Below are 19098 nucleotides of genomic sequence, written 5' to 3'. Positions count from 1 at the left end.
TCCCCCTAACTGACCTTCAGACTGGGCCCCCTTAGCTCATAACAAGGTTACAGATATATAGAAACATTGGGGTAACAGTCACCCTGCTATAGTTCCAGGGGTACCCAGGGCACAAATAAACACTCACCCCAAATCTCCCCCTAACTGACCTTCAGACTGGGCCCCCTTAGCTCATAACAAGGTTACAGATATATAGAAACATTGGGGTGTCACCCTGCTATAGTTCCAGGGCTACCCAGGGCACAAATAAGCAGTCACCCCAAATCTCCTCCTAAATGACCTTCAGACTGGGCCCCCTTAGCTCATAACAAGGTTACAGATATATAGAAACATTGGGATAACAGTCACCCTGCTATAGTTCCAGGGCTACCCAGGGCACAAATAGGCACTCACCCCAAATCTCCCCCTAACTGACCTTCAGACTGGGCCCCCTTAGCTCATAACAAGGTTACAGATATATAGAAACATTGGGGTAACAGTCACCCTGCTATAGTTCCAGGGGTACCCAGGGCACAAATAATCACTCACCCCAAATCTCCCCCTAACTGACCTTCAGACTGGGCCCCTTAGCTCATAACAAGGTTACAGATATATAGAAACATTGGGGTGTCACCCTGCTATAGTTCCAGGGGTACCCAGGGCACAAATAATCACTCACCCCAAATCTCCCCCTAACTGATCTTCAGACTGGGCCCCCTTAGCTCATAACAAGGTTACAGATATATAGAAACATTGGGGTAACAGTCGCCCTGCTATAGTTCCAGGGGTACCCAGGGTACAAATAAGCACTCACCCCAAATCTCCTCCTAAATGACCTTCAGACTGGGCCCCCTTAGCTCATAACAAGGTTACAGATATATAGAAACATTGGGGTAACGGTCAACCTGCTATAGTTCCAGGGGTACCCAGGGTACAAATAAACACTCACCCCAAATCTCCCCCTAACTGGCCTTCAGGCTGGGCCCCCTTAGCTTATAACAAGGTTACAGATATATAGAAACATTGGGGTAACGGTCAACCTGCTATAGTTCCAGGGGTACCCAGGGTACAAATAAACACTCACCCCAAATCTCACCCTAACTGGTCTTCAGGCTGCCCCCCCTTAGCTCATAACAAGGTTACAGATATATAGAAACATTGGGGTGTCATCTGCTATAGTTCCAGGGGTACACAGGGCACAAATAAGCACTCACCCCAAATCTCCCCCTAACTGACCTTCAGGCTGCCCCCTTAGCTCATAGGAGTTCCTAGGGGCAAAAATGTATTACTGAAAAAAATAAATGTATGAAAAAGTCAAACACACACATAATACAATATCTGTAGAGAGTTTATTTAAGACAGAAAATGGAGAAGAACCATGTCATCATCATCATCACCAGTGGAGTTTATGGGTTTATTTCTGTTTGCAAAAGGGAAGGGGAAACTCATTTTAGAAATCAACTGTACAACAGCAAATGCAAGGATCCCAATAAACCCATTAGCTGTATCACTTCTGTGTTTTCATCCTTTGTTGTAACTGGTCATCGAACATTCTCCAGTTGAAGGGCATTTGAGTTGTTCCTTCCTCTAGAAGAATTAAAAAGAAATTGCTGTTAATAGTCATGGGACTGATTTACTACATCAGTCCAAAATTCCATTGTTACTAGGGGTAACTGCATGGAGCAGATTCAGTTTGATGGGAAAACATTTACCTTGTGGTTTGTCTCCACTGACTTGGGGAAATATGGATTTGAATTAGGAGATATGTTACATATTACATAGTTAAATTGGGTTGAAAAATAACAAAGTCTCAAAGTTCAACCCCTCCAAATGAAACCCAGCATCCATACATACACCCCTCCCTACTTTCACATAAATTCTATATATCCATACCTATACTAACTATAGAGCTTAGTATCACAATAGCCTTTGATATTATGTCTGTCCAAGAAATCATCCAAGTCCCTCTTATAGTCATTAACTGAATCAGCATCACAACATCACCCGGCAGTGCATTCCCCAACCTCACTGTCCTGACTGTGAAGAACCCCCTACGTTGCTTCAAATGAAACTTCTTTTCTTCTAGTCTAAAGGGGAGGCCTCTGGTACAGTGATCCACTTTATGGGTAAAAAGGTCCCCTGCTATTTGTCTATAATGTCCTCTAATGTACTTGTAAAGTGTAATCATGTCCCCTCGCAAGTGCCTTTTTTCAGAGAAAACAACCCCAACCCTGACAGTCTCCCCTCATAATTTATCTTCCATCCCTCTAACCAGTTTAGTTGCACTTAGTCTCTGCACTCTCTCCAGCTCATTTATATCCCTCTTAAGGACTGGAGTCCAAAACTGAACTGCATACGCCAGATAAGGCCTCACCAGGGACCTATAAAGAGACAGAATTATGTTTTCATCCCTTGTTATTTGCCTTTTTATACAAGACAGAACTTTATTTGCTTTAGTAGCCACAAAATGACACTGCCCAGAATTAGACAACTTGTTATATCACTACCATTTAGTGTATAACTTGCATTTATATTATTTTTGCCAAAGTGCATAACCTGCATTTATCAACATTGAACCTCATTTTCTAGTTTGCTGCCCAGTTTTCCAATTTAGTCAAATCACTCTGCAAAGTGGCAGCATCCTGCATGGAACCTATAGTTCTGCAAAATTTAGTATCATCTGCAAAAATAGAAACAGTAATTTCAATGCCCACCTCCAGGTCATTAATAAAGAAGTTGAAAAGCAAGAGACCTAGTACAGAGCCCTGCGGTACTCCACTAACAACACTGGTCCAATTAGAAAATGTTCCATTTACCACCACTATTTGTAGTCTATCTTGTAGCCAGTTCTCTGTCCGGGTGCAAATACTATGTTCTAGGCCAACATTCCTTAATTTAACCAGTAACCTTTTGTGTGACACTGTATCAAATGCTTTAGCAAAGTAAATCACATCCACTGCCATCCCAGAATCAAGGTCCCTGCTCACCTTCACATAAAAAGAAATTAAGTTAGTCTGGCAAGATCTATTACGCATAAAACCATGCTGGCACACACTCATAGTATTATGATTTGCTATGAAGTCCAGTATCTTATACTTTATTAACCCTTTGAAAAGCTTTCCTATAACTGACGTCAGACTAACTGGCCTATAGTTTTGAGGCTGAGAAAGGGATCCCTTTTTGAATTACGGCACCAAATTAGCAATTTGCCAGTCTCTCTGCACCATGCCAGACCCTAATGAATCCTGAAAAATTAAGTAAAGAGGTTTGGCAATCACAGACCTAAGCTCGCTAAGTACCCTGAGGTGAATACCTACTGGCCCCAGACCTTTGTTTATCCTAACATGTTCTAGTCTCTTTTGAATTTCCTCATGTGTGAACCATGCATCATTAGTTGTATTACTAGAATTGGGACTATTAAGAAGAAAACCTTCATTGACTAGTTCCTCATCTGTGACAGATAGACAAAAAATAGGAGTTCAGAATCTCAGCTTTTTTTTTGTTCTCATCAACCAGCTGATCCCCCTCTGATATTAATGGTCCCACCCCTTCCTGTTTCATTTTTTTACTATTAACATATTTAAAAAAGAATTTTGAATTCATTTAACTGCTTGCTGCAATATCCTTTTCTATATCAATTATAGCTTGCCTGCTAGCTTTTTTTGCATGATACATTAGCTTGCTTTTACCTTATAAATGATTTTGACCATGTTATGATCACTTTTCCCTAAATGCTCATCCAAACAAATGTTAGAGATGAGTTCAGTATTATTAGTTATTACAAGGTCCAAAACAGAGTTATTAATAGTAGGTTCTTGAACGAGCTGGAATAAAAAGTTGTCATTCACCATATTTACAAACCTACTAGCTTTTTCAGTCTTGGCAACCCATTACCTCAGTCTATGTCTGAATAATTGAAGTAATGTCTGGTAGACTTGAATCTGACCCTATATTAGTTAATTTAGCCCAGTAAGTTTTTTTTTCTTTCTAGTCAGCACAAAACCCTTGAATGTAATGGTCCTGTGTCTCTGTTCCCTAAAGGTCAATGTTGTCCTCTCGAGAAAATCACCAATTCTAAAAAAAAACCTGTTTCATGAAAGTAGCACCAGCAAGTACTGTCAACAATGGACTTTAGCTTTAATTACTTTTCATGGATAAATATGGTCCAGATATATGACTGGTAGCTATGAGTTACTAAACATGGTGCGAACACGGTGGTAAAGTTAAAGTCAAAAAGTTAAAAAGTTAAGTGAGGGTTGTTCATTTGTCTCAAACTTTGCTGACTTTATTCCTAAATAAAGTTAATAAGGGGTATAAGTCTAGAGACGTCCTGTACCAATTATGACTCACCCGTTTCAGTGCATTTGGGATACTCCACTGTAGCTTGCTCACACCATACAAGAAGTAGATCTTTATTAGATATATCATATCCTTCTAAGCAATAAAATACAATAAATTCTCCATGCTCAACGTATCGTTTATAAGGCAATGGCCATATCTGGTTGATGTTGTTTTCGTCCAGGTCTTTACCGTTGATCACGCAGGGTTCTGACATGAAACCAAAACATTATATTTTATGATTATGTTCCCAGCGTACAATGATAAAAATAATGCCTGTTACTTATGAATGCCTAGAATAATCCCATATCAAAATATTTTAATATTGATATTAGCAGGCTCCTTCTTGAAAGGCAAATAAAAACAAAGGATAAGGCTGGAAAAGATCTAGAGCTAATTGTACCAGCCCAGTGCCACCCAGAGGCAGCAAAATTCATGGCTCATCTACAGTATCTGATCTTGTAAAAGCCCTGGTCATTTTTGTGACATTGTTGATAACACATTCAAAAATCCCAGCAGTTCTTAATCTCAATAATCTATCTAATACTTTATACCGATGGACCAAACTTCCTTTATACCTAGCATCACAAATTTACTATCTTCACTGGTGCTTCAACCCAGACCCCTACAACCCAAACTCACAACTGCAAGACCTTTTACTATCCTCATGGGAGAGCCTTCGCAACTTCCCATATCGCAACCCCAAAGATTACAGCCCTCTAGCAACTACACTAACTACCCCTCAAAAATCCTGGCAGGTAGCTGTGAAGACCCTGGGCTATGCATTACCTTTTTTATCCCCTCATCCCCCTTTATGGGGTAACACATATTTACAACACTTCAGGCGCTTACAGGACTCCACCTTCTGGCCTGCCAAGAGTATTAAATGCTTGGGTGACCTCCTAGAGAACCATACTTTTCTCACGTATCCCGCACTCCAACATAAATGCCATCCAACTCAACTCCTACTGCTCTCCAGCTGAGACATACCTTTTACTCTCAAGTCAATACCCTCACCCTCCAGCAGGCTTGTCTCACTATAGAGGAAATTCTTCACAACCTCAAATCCTCAAAACGAATGTCCCAGCTATATCAACATCTTCTCCTATCTGGCCCTAAGCCCTTTAAAATGGCACAAGAATGGTGGACTAACAAAATTGCAGGGCTTGAACAACATGACTGGGAGGAATCAAAAGAGAATGTTTATACCGGCCTAATTTCACTCAAAGATAAATTAATAATTTAAGATTATGCATCATATGTATGTAACCCCCATACAACTCAAACAAATGGGCAGAATCCATGTCGACTCCTGTCCCAGGTGCCAAGAGCAGCTGCAGACTTTTTTCATTTGATGTGGGAATTTCAGTATGTCCTGAACTTTTGGACACTAGTCATTAACTACCTAGTGGACAATCTCAATTTCCCGAGGGTGATAACTCCAACTACCTGCCTCTTGGGGGTATTAGAGGAGATAATTCCAGCCAAATATGCTAGACTTTGCTACCACATTCTACTTTTTTATGCAAAAAAAAAAAAACTGTAGCACTCCATTGGATTGGTAATTCCCCACCTTCTATTAGAGCCTGGATACAACTGGTCAAAAGTGTATTACCGCTCTATAAACTTACTTATGAAGTTAGGGGAGCACCAACTAAATCTGACAAAATCTGGACCCTTGGAGTGATATTGACCCGAGTTCTTCTCCCCTGTAGAATGCTTGAATCAGGTAAACCCTTCCACACTTAGACAGTAGTGGATTAGCCCACCCCGACATTCTCCAAGGACCAAATCTGGGCCTTAAGCTCCATCATAAATATCACGTTTTGGCGTGTCCATCCGCATCATTTTTGCCATACTATGCTTTGTGTCAACTTATATCTTATATCCGATTGTTTGACCTGCTATGGATTAGTCTGCTTAATTATCTGTTTTGTATGTATAATGGATGTATAAAATAAAATAAAACTTACCTTTAAAAAAATAAAATAAAAACCCCAGCAATGTTATATAATTGCATGTCATGATGACTTGTTATTAGAAACCCAACAAGTAGGGTTGTTTGAGTGCAAAGGAATGCTGACACTCCAGGGATTTGAAGTCCTAGAGTTTAAAATGCCCCCGTTGATATCAGTGGTAATCAGGCCTGGACTGGCAATCTGTAGATTTTTGTAAATGCCAGAAGGAATGTTGTAAAATGTTGTGGAATTTCACTGTGGGGGGCTGTTTGGATGTCTTTTAAGGTGGAATAACACAGACTAAATCTGGTGGTAAACACTTAGTGGGTTATTTATCAAAGTCCGCATGCCAAAAACTTGAAAAATCAAGTTTTTTTTACTATAAAAAACTGGAATTTTTCTGAATCTATTAAAGCCCAATGCTGCAAAAAGTCAGAATCCAAAAATACGGCATCTCCGACCTGCCGAGGTTGTATATAAGTCAATAGAAGAGGTCCCTATTGGGAATTTTCTGTGGTCTGCTCTGGAATTAGCCAGAAAATCTGACTATTTTGTACTTTTCAGGCAAAAATCCAAAAATTCAGCGATCCAAAAGCTAAAAATCATATGATTCGGATTTTCGCTTGATTTTTTTGTGTTCGTCCCGATTAGATTAAATCACGATTTTCTAATAATAAATGAGATCCAATTGTGGATTCTAGTTTGGTCAGACTTTTTAGATTAAAATTATCAGAAAAATTTGGACTTTGATAAATAAGGCTTATTGATTGCCAATTTGTAGATTGCCCTCATGGATTGTGCAATTGTCATTCAGGCAATTTGGCCTGAACCCAGGATGTTTCCATTGGAATTTAAGGGGAATGGTTATTGGTGGCTTGTTGCTTATCAACAGAGTTAATAAAGAATAAAGCAAACCTTAACAAAAAATAATATAAAATTGCTCAGGGTGCTTTTCTAGACACTTTTGTAATTTACACTTTTATCAATTTTTTTTTCAGTTTCAAAGCCAATAAATGAATTTTGTAGCAAAAAGAAATTGTCAGTTCCTATTATTGTAGAGTCAAAGAGATATACCTTCAGAAGGAAAATAGAGAAGTGTTCTTATGTTGCTATGCTCAGGAAACAGATGAGAAAGGACATCTGAGGCTTCTTGCCTGAGCAAAGCAGAATCAGAACCCTCTCTCAGTTTTCCTTCTAAAGGTATTTCTCTTAAACTTTACAGTTGAAAGAGCTGCCCACCAACTGGCGCTGTTGTTACACAATTCATTATATTGGATAAAGAAACCTTTGAAATAAGTGAATGTAAAAATGACAAGTGTGCTATTCTTAGCAATTTTGTAATGTATAGAAATTATTTTTTTTCTTTTAATTCCAAGATATTAAGGGATACATGTACTGTTGATATAAAAGAATTTTGTTACAACAGCGCCACCTGCTGGTCAGTTTCCCACCAGTCTGACCACCAAGTAGTCAAGGAAGAAGTTGTCAGGAGAAAGAAAGAGGCTGCTCTGATGTTCTTCTGCTTAGGAAAGATTTGTGAAAAGTTTCTCATTTTTTCCTAAGCAGAAGAACATCAGAGCAGCCTCTTTCTCTCTCCTGACAACTTCCCTGACTACTTGGTGGTCAGACTGGTGGGAAACTGACCAGCAGGTGGCGCTGTTGTAACAAAACTCATTCATATTAAAAGCACATGTATCCCTTAATATCTTGGAATTAAAAAATAAATAAATAATCAATGTAAATGACAAAAGTGCTTAGAAAAGCACTATTTCCATTCACTTGTTTTAAAGGTTTACTTCTCCTTTAAGAAAAACGTAAATGGCTCTGAAACGGAAAACAGAAACCAAGTAACTAGTTTTACCAGCTATAAAACTTGAAAATCGAATGCCATTGATTGGATGCAATGAACAAATGTGACCAGAGGAGGGAACATGAGGAAAATAAAGGGAGCGTATCAACTTTCCTATTCTTGAAACTGTTGTCTGTGATTAAATACAGTGCGTATGTAGCTAGAGCTCAGGTCATGTCAAGGCAATATTTACTCTTATTTGTAATAGAAGGGGAATTAAAGTTGTGCATGTACCTCTGCAGGTTGGTGGATCATCCCATGTTCCATTTCTACACGTAACATGTTTTCCTTCCAATTTATAATATTTTGCACACAGGTATGTCACCACCGAGCCGTGTTCATATGACTCAATTTGACCTTGTACTGTTTTTGCATGTGGCACTACTGGTGGAGGCCCACAGCTCTCTATGAAGAAATATTGTTAATATGGCAATAACATGCAGTAGTTTAATATAGAATATATACAGTAGATGGAGGAGGTTTAATGATGCATGCTGCACAGGAAACTCATTGACTATGGCCATGCAAATATAAAGCAGTCCAACACATAACCCAAGTATTTGATGCCTATAAACCAATGAAATCATCGGTGATAACTTACAATAACCTATCAAATGACAGACGTATTTGGGAGCTCCAAGACCCAGTGAGAGCTTTATCAGAGGAGGTTGTATGGGTCTAGGAGGACTATGACATTTGGTATGGAATGCACGTTGTCAGCTTGATTTTATTGATTTTTAGATGTGAAAATATATGAATTATGCATGGAGAGTTTGCCTTCCCCCTGTTACTATATTCAGGAACGTTAGCAAACCTCCACACATATAGACAGTGACAAGGCTGGAACTAGGTGTAGTCAGAGGTGCCGGGGCTCGGGTCTGGACAACAGTCTCTTGGTTTGTTATTAGTCTACAACCCCATTATTGACTACAATGCAATTCCATCACTTGTATTTCCTGACAGACTTCAGCTGTTGAAAGAATTTAAGGATTGGATTTAGGATGAGTTGGAAGGTGCAGGTTGGATAACACAATCAGCCCTATTAATAAATTAGGGGAGTAGAAATGTTAATAATTTATGAGGCTCCAAAAAGTTTCCATGAAAGCAGAAAGATGATGATGTTTTTAGAAGTTACTCTAAACTGTGCCCCAGCGACTGAAATTGAAAAGTTGGACAGATGAGGTCATGGGGTTCAGGGGTAGGAAGGGGTCCATTAAGCATGGTAGGGTTCAAGGGGTTGTGGGAGTTGTAGTCTATCTGGTTATTGGCCATGGGTGGTGGACTGGAAATGTACAGGGCATAGAAATTGGGCTCCAAAGGGACAGTGTGCCACTGAGCCCCCAAAAGCCAGGCAAGGCTTGAGGTTGAATCTTATGTGATTTATCTATTTATTTGCACACTAACCACAGTTCACCTTCTGTACAACTCAGGTGTGGCTGGTGTAGGTTAACAAGCATATAAAGTAGTGCTACACAAACACTCTTACAGCCTTTTGTGGTGTCGGGTGCTGACCGTAACTCTGTCTGCGCAGGATTAATATACACTACAAGAAATATATTTCAGCAGCACTCCGATTTGGTGACAAAAATGTGATTTATTTGTGCCTCAAGCTAGGCGATGTTTCAGGCTCTACCAACCCTTTATCAAGCCACTGGTGTATATTAAACAAATGATAAAAAAATGTCCAGAGCAGCAGCCAGTTTACTCTTAAAACCCAAGGCCTCCCTTCCTTGTTCAATTATTATGGGGCACTTAAACAGTCTAGTTGGAATGCTCTTCAAAAGGGAGCTTGGCACAAGAGTGTTATGTCTGGGGTTAAGGGGGTTGCTAATATCAATCACCCTTAAAAAGGGAGCAAGCCTAAGGTTTTCCAGTATGGTGGGAAACAGGTGATCTCCATAAGATCAGCCTTCAGCAGCTATTTGAGGGGACTGATTTGGAAAGGGTGGCGTCTCGCTTTTGCTGAAAATACTTCCATAATACATCATAGCTTGACACCATGTCTAACCTGGCAAAGTCATTTCAGTGATTTTTTTTACATATATGTTGATCAAAATATCACAAACGGTAAAAATATGAAAACTTTACCTCCATATCAACATACCCTCAATGCCAGAGCCCCATATCCTTCCCAGGCATTGTCAGACCGGCCAGAAGATCTCTAGGTGGGCCCAGTTCTAGTAGACACCAGTCAAGGACAATTTTACTGTGGGCCTTTAATGTTAGGTTCTCTTGTAGGTTTTAGGAGGCTCAAACACACACTGTTTCTGGTGCTACTAAAAGTTTTGCTGTGCTGCTTGTGTACAGGGAGTTTTTTCTCGATCTTCCAGTCTAGATCAATGGTTTCCTACCCCTTTTATCCCAATATCACACATATATGTGGACTGAAAAATTCACACCTTGAGAGATGACACAAACCCCTTTATCCATGTACCAAATTAGTACTTACGTTGTTTGAGGCACGTAGGGTAAGAGATAACTCCATCATTGCACTTTGCTCTCAGCAGGCTTGAATTAGATATTTCATACGCCTGTGCACAACTAAATGAAACAATACATCCATGCTTTATTGGGGAACATCTCCACCACAAAGGTTTGTCTAATCTGATACCATTTGCTTCCATGACTTCCTCAGAAAGAGTGCACGGCCCTAAGGTAAAATAAAACAGACATACTCTAGTGCTAATGCATCTCTGATGGTGCAGGTATGTTACTTATGGAATTCTTTTCATCCCATTAACAGTTGGTGATTTTTTTTTCATTTTCTGAATTATTCTCCCTGTCTTTTTCTGCCTTTGAATTACTAAATATCACCTTGTGACGAGGGCCAGTGATCGCCGCAAACAGAAGGCTGATTGATTTTGTGAATAGAGATGTATTTTAATATATTCTTACCTTTCTTTTCAGTCATTCTTTTCTTTATTTTTTCCCAGCAACCACAAAGAAGTTGCAAGAATCTTTGTTAAAGAATGGGCTTGTCAATGGCTACAATAAAAACGTTGGTATGTTTTTGTCCACAAAATCTTGGCCTTTTGTCCCGTGAGGAGGATTTTTTTTGAGACTTTAAAATTGTTTTGCTATATCTTGAATGGCTGCCCCATGGCTACACAGCAGCTTGTTTATATAAACTATAGTAGTACTTATCTGTTACCTACTGTGTATCCTGTGCTTGAATGGCTGCCCCCATGGCTACACAGCAGCTTGTTTATATAAACTATAGTAGTACTTATCTGTTACCTACTGTGTATCCTGTGCTTGAATGGCTGCTCCCATGGCTACACAGCAGCTTGTTTATATAAACTATAGTAGTACTTATCTGTTATCTACTGTGTATCCTGTGCTTGAATGGCTGCCCCCATGGCTACACAGCGGCATTTTTTATATAAACTATAGTAGTAGTTATCTGTTATCTACTGTGTATCCTGTGCTTGAGTGGCTGCCCCCATGGCTACACAGCAGCTTGTTTATATAAACTATAGTAGTACTTATCTGTTATCTACTGTGTATCCTGTGCTTGAATGGCTGCCCCATGGCTACACAGCAGCTTGTTTATATAAACTATAGTAGTACTTATCTGTTATCTACTGTGTATCCTGTGCTTGAAAGGCTGCCCCCATGGCTACACAGCAGCTTGTTTATATAAACTATAGTAGTTTTTCTGAAGCAAAAACACCAGTTTTACCAGTGCAGGGCAACAGTGCATTATATTGCCTTTAAAATGCTTTAATTTGTTGGCGTTACCATTCCTTTAACTTCTGGGAATGAACAGAGACATTTTAAAGAGATTGGAGGCAATAGATGATTCATGCAGAATGCTGTATGCCATCAGTACCTTTATATTATAATCCAGTTAATCCTTTTCTTTGGATATGAAGGAATAAGGAATCATCCACCAAAGTTTTGCCTAAACTGAATCCAAAATCAAATTTGCAAACTTAAAAATGTATCCAAATGTACCTTTACAGACTGGAGGTTCTTCCCATTGCCCATTTCTACATGAAATTTGTTTCTCCCCTACAAGGGTATAGTTTTGGTGGCACTTATATGTCACAGCCGAGTTATGTTCATAGGACTTGTGGTCTTGCTCTATTTCTCCATGTGGCACTTCTGGTGGAGGCCCACATCCAACTAAAACAGAAATGTAAAACATATTTAGTTTCATATGTGGTTCAGCATCTAATGGATAACAGAACCCTGATATTCATGAGAGATGCTGCCCAGAATAAGAAAGAGATTCCTGGAGATGGAGGCCAGTTGGATGGGCTTTGCCGTGCTCACACTGTGGATGGTGTTGGGAGCTTGCCGAAAGATTCAAGCTTTGTGTGCTTGGCTGATGGATGTCACTGTAGATGCCTGTTCCAGCTCTGTGTGAGCCCCCCGGGTTAGTCTGCTATGGAAAGGTAGTGAAAAGATCCAGCGTGTATCATGTATTGTCCGTGTGCTGCCACGTGGGAGCAACTACCTCTACCCAGCCAGAGAGGTATTTGGGCAGGTAGCGCTACCTGGAGAAACTTAAGAGCTCTTAAGGGAAAAGAGTCTGTGACTCTCTTTGTCCACCAGGAGTGGAGTGTGGGACTTTGCCTGGCAAGGAGGTGCCAGGATTGGACTGCAACAGGTTCTCCAGGGTAGTGGGTCAGTAATATGTGCTTGCATATTTACTTTGCTTTTACTCTTAAATAAAGTTTATGTGTTTTATTGTAAACAGTGTGTTTATTATTGTTTTTCCTAATGGAGCCACCCGTAGGTGTATTCATGGATCCCATTTGGAGGTAAATTCCCAGTACCTTTTCACTTAGCAAAGGGAACTCAGGACCTGTAAGGGTAAGAAGGTAAAGGTGTATAACCTATGGCACAGAGGGGTGGCCAAGAAGGGGTTACACTATCTGTTAACTTTATAGTGTTGACACTTTTTCTAGTAGTGCAACAATAGAGAGAGCAGACCCCATGGTGCCCTGAGCACAAGGGGGTTAAACATGTCCTAACAAATAACTTTTACATTTTGCAAGTACTTTTGCTACTGTTTTCACTGTTGTTGGTCTCTAAACCATAGGGATTTTTTCCTATTTTAACAACCCTCAGACTGGGGTTCATGTAGTGAGACACATGTTACAACTCTGGAGACTTTTCAAACCTCAATTCAATTGATCTTAGGAACAGAATCACACACCATTTACACTCTCTGGTTTGCCTATAGGGTTGCCACCTTTAACTTCCGCAAAATCTGAACAATGGGGTGGGATGATGACATTAGGGGCAGAGCAGTGACATTTGGGGGGGGGGTGGTGTTTTGACATCAGAGGTGGTTATTGGCCAGATTATTTTAGGGTAACAGGCAGTTGTGACCCGAACAGCCTTAAGAAAAACTGAACTGTTTGGATCAAATCTTCCCGATTACATTTACACACAGTAGTACTGCAAGCCAAACAGGCACTTTGGTGCCCACTGCTAGACACCAATAATATCTTAAATGCCTTTGCACTTCTGATCACCTTGACTGTAGATATTTTAGCACTGCCCTGAATCAATTGTTTAACATTTTTGGACTTAATACTGAGAAATGTGCACATGACGTTTGTAGTTTGGCAATATTTGAATTGTAATAAACAGACTGCAAGGCATGAAAGGAAAATGTCAAGTTATCAAGGCTCCATCCACATATAACTCCTTTCACATTTAGCAAATGTTTGCATTTACCTAGTTTGGTGCACTTAGGGTAATGGAAAAAACCATCATTGCACTTCACATCCAACAGGCTTGAGTTAGATATTCCATAGCCCTGTAAACACGTAAATGAAATGCTGTCTCCATGTTTTATTGTGGAAGTGAACCACCACACGAATGTAAAGACCAATCTGATACTGTTTTCTTCCATGACTTTGTTGGAAACATGGCACGGCTCTGAGGTAGAGAAGAAACATATGGAAACAGTCAAAGGCTCGTGAGCTACTAATTGTATTATCAAAACTGTTGCATTTTAGGAAATAATTGGATTTTCATTTCTTCCTCTCCAACAAGAGCTCAACAACCCGACGCTTGATAGATAGTGAGGCTTTTGTTTCAGAACCTTTGTTCTGTCATTTAAACAAATTCCTGATCAGTAGGACCAGTCAACTGCAAGGGATTGGATAGTCGTCTCTATCATGTCTATGTTCAGTGTGGACATTTTTCATTTTCCCTGTAGCCATTTCTTGGTGGCAAGTACCATGGTGGAGCTATTTAAAATAATTATATATATACACATATTTGTTGGAGAGGAATGAAATAAGATGTGGCTGGTCAAACTTTAGATTGTTGTCAAACCACAGCTTTGGGGATAAATACCAGTGAGCATGGTCATGGGGTTCAGTGTCCCAATCACAGTCCCTTCAAATCTCCAAATTGATCAGTATGTACCTGGGCAACTCTTAGGGGCCGATTCACTAAGGGGTCGAATATCGAGGGTTAATTAACCCTCGATATTCAACTAGGAATTAAAATCCTTCGACTTCCAATATCGAAGTCGATATCGAAGTCGAAGGATTTAGCGCAGATAGTTTGATCGAACGATCGAAGGATAATTCCTTCGATCGAACGATAAAATTCTTCGAATCGAACGATTCGAAGGATTTTAATCCAACGATCGAAGGAATATCCTTCGATCAAATAAAGTTAGCCAAGCCTATGGGGACCTTCCCCATAGGTTAACATTGACTTCGGTAGCTTTTAGATGGCGAACTAGGGGGTCGAATTTTTTTTTAAAGAGACAGTACTTCTACTATCGAATGGTCGAATAGTCGAACGATTTTTACTTCGAACCCTTCGATAGTCGTAGTCTAAGGTCGAAGTAGCCCATTCGATGGTCGAAGTAGCCCAAAAAAAACTTCGAAATTCAAAGTTTTTTAACTTCGAATCCTTCACTCGAAGTTAGTGAATCGGCCCCTTAGAGATTGTGTTAACTAAAAATTATTTTAGATACTACCTACAAAAAGAAGGGACCAGTATGGGTGCTAATATGGCACCTAATTATGCAAATATTTTTATGGATAATTTTACAAAACATTATTTTCCCACTACATTTATTGGTATAGTCGGTTTGTTATTTTTTGTTTGGAAAGGACCAAAAGAGAAACTTGAACAATTTAGAGACATCTCCTGCCTATACGTATCCTAGTCAGTGAGTAACTAACAATAATTATACAGAACATACTATTGTTTGTATAGATGTGCATATGTGGTATAATGGTTGTGGTACACAATTAAGAAGTGAATCTATATGACACTATAACAAAAAAAATATTTTTAAAAAAATGTGAAAAAATGGGTAAAGTATTTTTATAAAAAAAATTTTGCTATAAAAAATTGCTTTTTTGCGGTTGAAGGGTTAATAGCTTTAGCAAAAGGTGGAAGATAAAATGCACATTGGAAAAACAGGTGAGAGGACTATTCTCATGAACCACCAATAGGAGTTACTGTGTCTAAGCCTATAAATTTGTATAGTCTCTTTTGTATATTATCACTGATGAAGGACCATGCGGTCTCGAAATATTGTAAACTGTATTAAAGGGATACTGTCATGGGAAAAAAATTTTTTTCAAAATGAATCAGTTAATAGTGCTGCTCCAGCAGAATTCTGCACTGAAATCCATTTCTCGAAAGACAAAAACAGATTTTTTTATATTTAATTTTGAAATCTAACATGGGGCTAGACATTTTGTCAATTTCCCAGCTGCCCCTGGTCATGTGACTTGTGCCTGCACTTTAGGAGAGAAATGCTTTCTGGCAGGCTGCTGTTTTTCCTTTTCAATGTAACTGAATGTGTCTCAGTGGGACCTGGATTTTACTATTGAGTGTTGTTCTTAGATCTACCAGGCAGCTGTTTTCTTGTGTTAGGGAGCTGTTATCTGGTTACCTTCCCATTGTTCTTTTGTTTGGCTGCTGGGGGAGAAAAGGGAGGGGGGGGTAATATCACTCCGACTTGCAGTACAGCAGTAAAGAGTGATTGAGGTTTATCAGAGCACAAGTCAGATGACTTGGGGCAGCTGGGAAATTGACAAAATGTCTAGCCCCATGTCAGATTTCAAAATTGAATATAAAAAAATCTGTTTGCTCTTTTGAGAAATGGATTTCAGTGCAGAATTCTGCTGGAGCAGCACTATTAACCTATTCATTTAAAATGACAGTATCCCTTTAAGAGCATTATGGAATAAAGCTTGGGATCACCCCGTTTGATGCATAAAGAGGTATCAGCTTTTCATTCATTGCTGGATTCATTGCTGGCGTGTGGCTAGGCCAGTGCCAATACCTGCACCCCTCCTGTCTATCATTACTGTACCTGGGCAACTAGTACATGCCCTTGGCAGGGAATACAAATTGTTATTAAATGTTGCCATTCTGAGCATTTTTGGTTTGTACCTAGGGACCAATTTGGAGATTTGAAAGGAGTGTGATAGGGACATCTAAGCCCATTTGATTTATTATACATGACTATGAGTTCACAACTATCCATGTTTTTTTCTCATAATGGATTATCCATTTTTTTTTGTAGAAAGAACTGATAAAGTTTTTTTTTCACATATTTATAAACCTTGGTTTGGATTAGCTCTATGTTGGGAGTAGGGATGCACTGAATCCAGGATTCGGTTAGGGATTCGGCCTTTTTCAGCAGGATTTGGATTCGGCCGAATCCTTCTGCACGGCCGAACCGAATCCTTATATGCATATGCAAAACAAATGTTTCCCCTTCCCACCCCTAATTTGCATATGCAAATTAGGATTCGGATTTGGTTTCGGTATTCGAATAGTTGATTCGGTGCATCCCTAGCTGGGAGTTCTCACATTTTTTCTTTTATAATGGCCATATAGCATGGTGCCCCTAGGAAGGTCACACTTATGTTTAAATTAACTATATCTGGGGTTTAACAGTACATGTTGGGCATCTCGGGAGTGTGGCAGTTTTTTATATATAAATCTTCCCCCTCCAAACTAAAAAAATGCATTTAAAGTAAAAAAGCAGCTTATTCACAGCAAGAGAGGGTATTACTTACTCAAACACTTTGGTTCAGGGTCCCAGCCATTTTCAGTACATGTGGCTGTGCCATAACCGCTGTCTTGCACTTTATTCACCGGAATGTAATCTATATAACAGTGATAAGTAATGGCTGTATTTATAGGACGGTCCGACCAATACCAAAAAGGAACTCTTCCATGTTGCAGCATGGGCTTTTCGCAGGTTTTTTCTAGAAACAAAATTGAAAAAGAAAATGTGGACAGGAATGTTGGATCCTATAGGGGTCATTTACTGACATAAGGCACAATGCAAAGTCCAGCGATGGAGGCAACAATCTATTTAAAGGAGAAGGAAACCCAGTGGGCGCAAAAACCCTCCCCCCTCCCCTGTGTTGCTTCCCCTCCCTCCTCCCCCCTGGCCTACCTGTCCCGCTGGGCAAATGCCCCTAACTTGTTACTTACCCTTCTGCGCAGGTCCAGTCTACGGAGTTCACCGACGCCATCTTCTTCCACACGATCTTCTTCCTGCTTTGACCGGTGTTTTGGCGCATGCGCAGTAGGAGCATTTCGCCGGTACGGATCTACTGCGCATGCGCCAAAAGTCACAAAGTTTTCCGATTTCAGTTCTTGACTTTTGGCGCATGCGCAGTAGATCTGTACCGGCGAAAAGCTCCTACTGTGCATGCGCCAAAACGCTGTTCAAAGCAGAAAGAAGATCACTTGGAAGAAGATGGCGTCTGTGAACTCCGTAGACTGGACCTGCGCAGAAGGGTAAGTAACAAGTTAGGGGCATTTGCCCGGGGGGACAGGTAGGCCAGGGGGGAGGAGGGAGCAACACTGGGTTTCCTTCTCCTTTAAGCCAATACATTTTCCTCTATATTTGTGCAATGCACCAAAATACACATAGGGCTCCCACAATGTGGAGATACAGTATATGGTTCATGGACAAAGGAATGACCCAGAAAAGGCAGGAAACATCACTATCAATAGGTTCAAGCCACCCAACGGCCTTGACTCAATAGAAACATAGCCACAACTTGCATTTATGGATACAGCCAGATTGTACCTGAGTTTGAATGAAAGGCTCCTATTCAACACCTAGAATTATGCTGGAAATCTAGAAAACTAACTATAATAAAGTTGTTCTTGCAGCGATTGTCCAGAAGGAGAGGAGTCCGGCAGCGACTGACTATTCCAGTGCAAATCCTCCATAAATAGATTCCGATTCAACAATATTTGGAAGGCTGGACACAAATTCAATAGGGTTTTCATCTATAAAATACCTTTGGACAGTGTCTTGTTTTATACATTAAAGTGCATGAATATGTTCTCAAACATAACTTCTATAGTTATTATTATTGTTAATAAATATAATAAAATAAAAAAAATAGGGTTTTCACCTATTATAACTCACATTAATGGCTCTGGATCAGCATTAAAAGTTTCATTTGTTTTGTGTAAAGGGCAGAGAGAAATGTAGAGGACCCTTTACCTAAAGACTGAGCTCCAGCTGCAAAACAGCCCAGAATCAACAGCAAAACTCCAACAAGACCCATTTGGCTGTAAAACTGTGACTAGTCCTTGTCGATGCCCAGTTGACTGCTCTTTCCTTAGACAAAGTTTCAGCTCATCCCTTTTTAACCTTCCTTATTTCGTAACCGCCGAAAATGTATTCCCAGAATTCAAGGGCATTGACCTCCTTCATATATATATATATATATATATCCATTCCGTCCCTTCACAAATATCAGCCGTAGCCTGTGGATAGTAGACACATGAACAATAACATCAGCAGTATCAGCAGAATGTTGCTCAACATAAACTTTGTATTTCAAGCTCTAAAGTCCACCAATCTCTGTAACAAAAATAAACACTCTCTGGATTCACAGGAACTGATAGTGGTAAAAAATAAGTGACGGCACAATAAGGTGAAACTGGGGGAGGCCGATATATCGAAATTGGAGTGATTTTAGAGGTTTTTGAAAGAAC

The 19098-nt window shown here is 39.9% G+C and overlaps 1 protein-coding gene across 2 annotated transcripts; it reads right to left on the bottom strand.

Annotated features, from left to right (window-relative positions):
- Positions 1-1309: 1309 nt before the first annotated feature.
- Positions 1310-18904, bottom strand: LOC108699424 (coagulation factor XIII B chain). 2 transcript variants are annotated; one of them, XM_018231497.2, is made up of 8 exons: positions 18524-18904; positions 17148-17339; positions 13819-14022; positions 12082-12252; positions 10574-10774; positions 8359-8529; positions 4330-4527; positions 1310-1566 (listed from the first exon to the last, which is right to left on the bottom strand). In XM_018231497.2, the coding sequence occupies exons 2-8, from the start codon at positions 17317-17319 to the stop codon at positions 1487-1489; spliced, it is 1197 nt and encodes a 398-aa protein (XP_018086986.2). In that variant the 5' UTR covers positions 17320-17339; positions 18524-18904; the 3' UTR covers positions 1310-1486. The 2 variants fall into 2 exon arrangements, with proteins under 2 accessions (XP_018086986.2, XP_041429543.1); XM_041573609.1 differs by having other exon boundaries at positions 18602-18903.
- Between the last annotated feature and the right edge of the window lie 194 nt (positions 18905-19098).

The sequence above is a fragment of the Xenopus laevis genome, chromosome 8L (assembly GCF_017654675.1).
Source record: "Xenopus laevis strain J_2021 chromosome 8L, Xenopus_laevis_v10.1, whole genome shotgun sequence".
Lineage (NCBI taxonomy): Eukaryota > Metazoa > Chordata > Amphibia > Anura > Pipidae > Xenopus > Xenopus laevis.
This window is presented reverse-complemented; position numbering and strand designations above follow the sequence as displayed.

Excerpts from the sequence above, each read along its gene's own strand:
- LOC108699424 (XM_041573609.1), bottom strand. The coding sequence starts at position 18,665 with ATGGGTCTTGTTGGAGTTTTGCTGTTGATTCTGGGCTGTTTTGCAGCT. Across the intron at positions 10,775-12,081 it reads AGAACCTCCAGTCTGTAAAG|GGCCGTGCACTCTTTCTGAG; the intron begins GTACATTTGGAT and ends ATTTTACCTTAG. Across the intron at positions 4,528-8,358 it reads TGATCCACCAACCTGCAGAG|AACCCTGCGTGATCAACGGT; the intron begins GTACATGCACAA and ends GTTTCATGTCAG.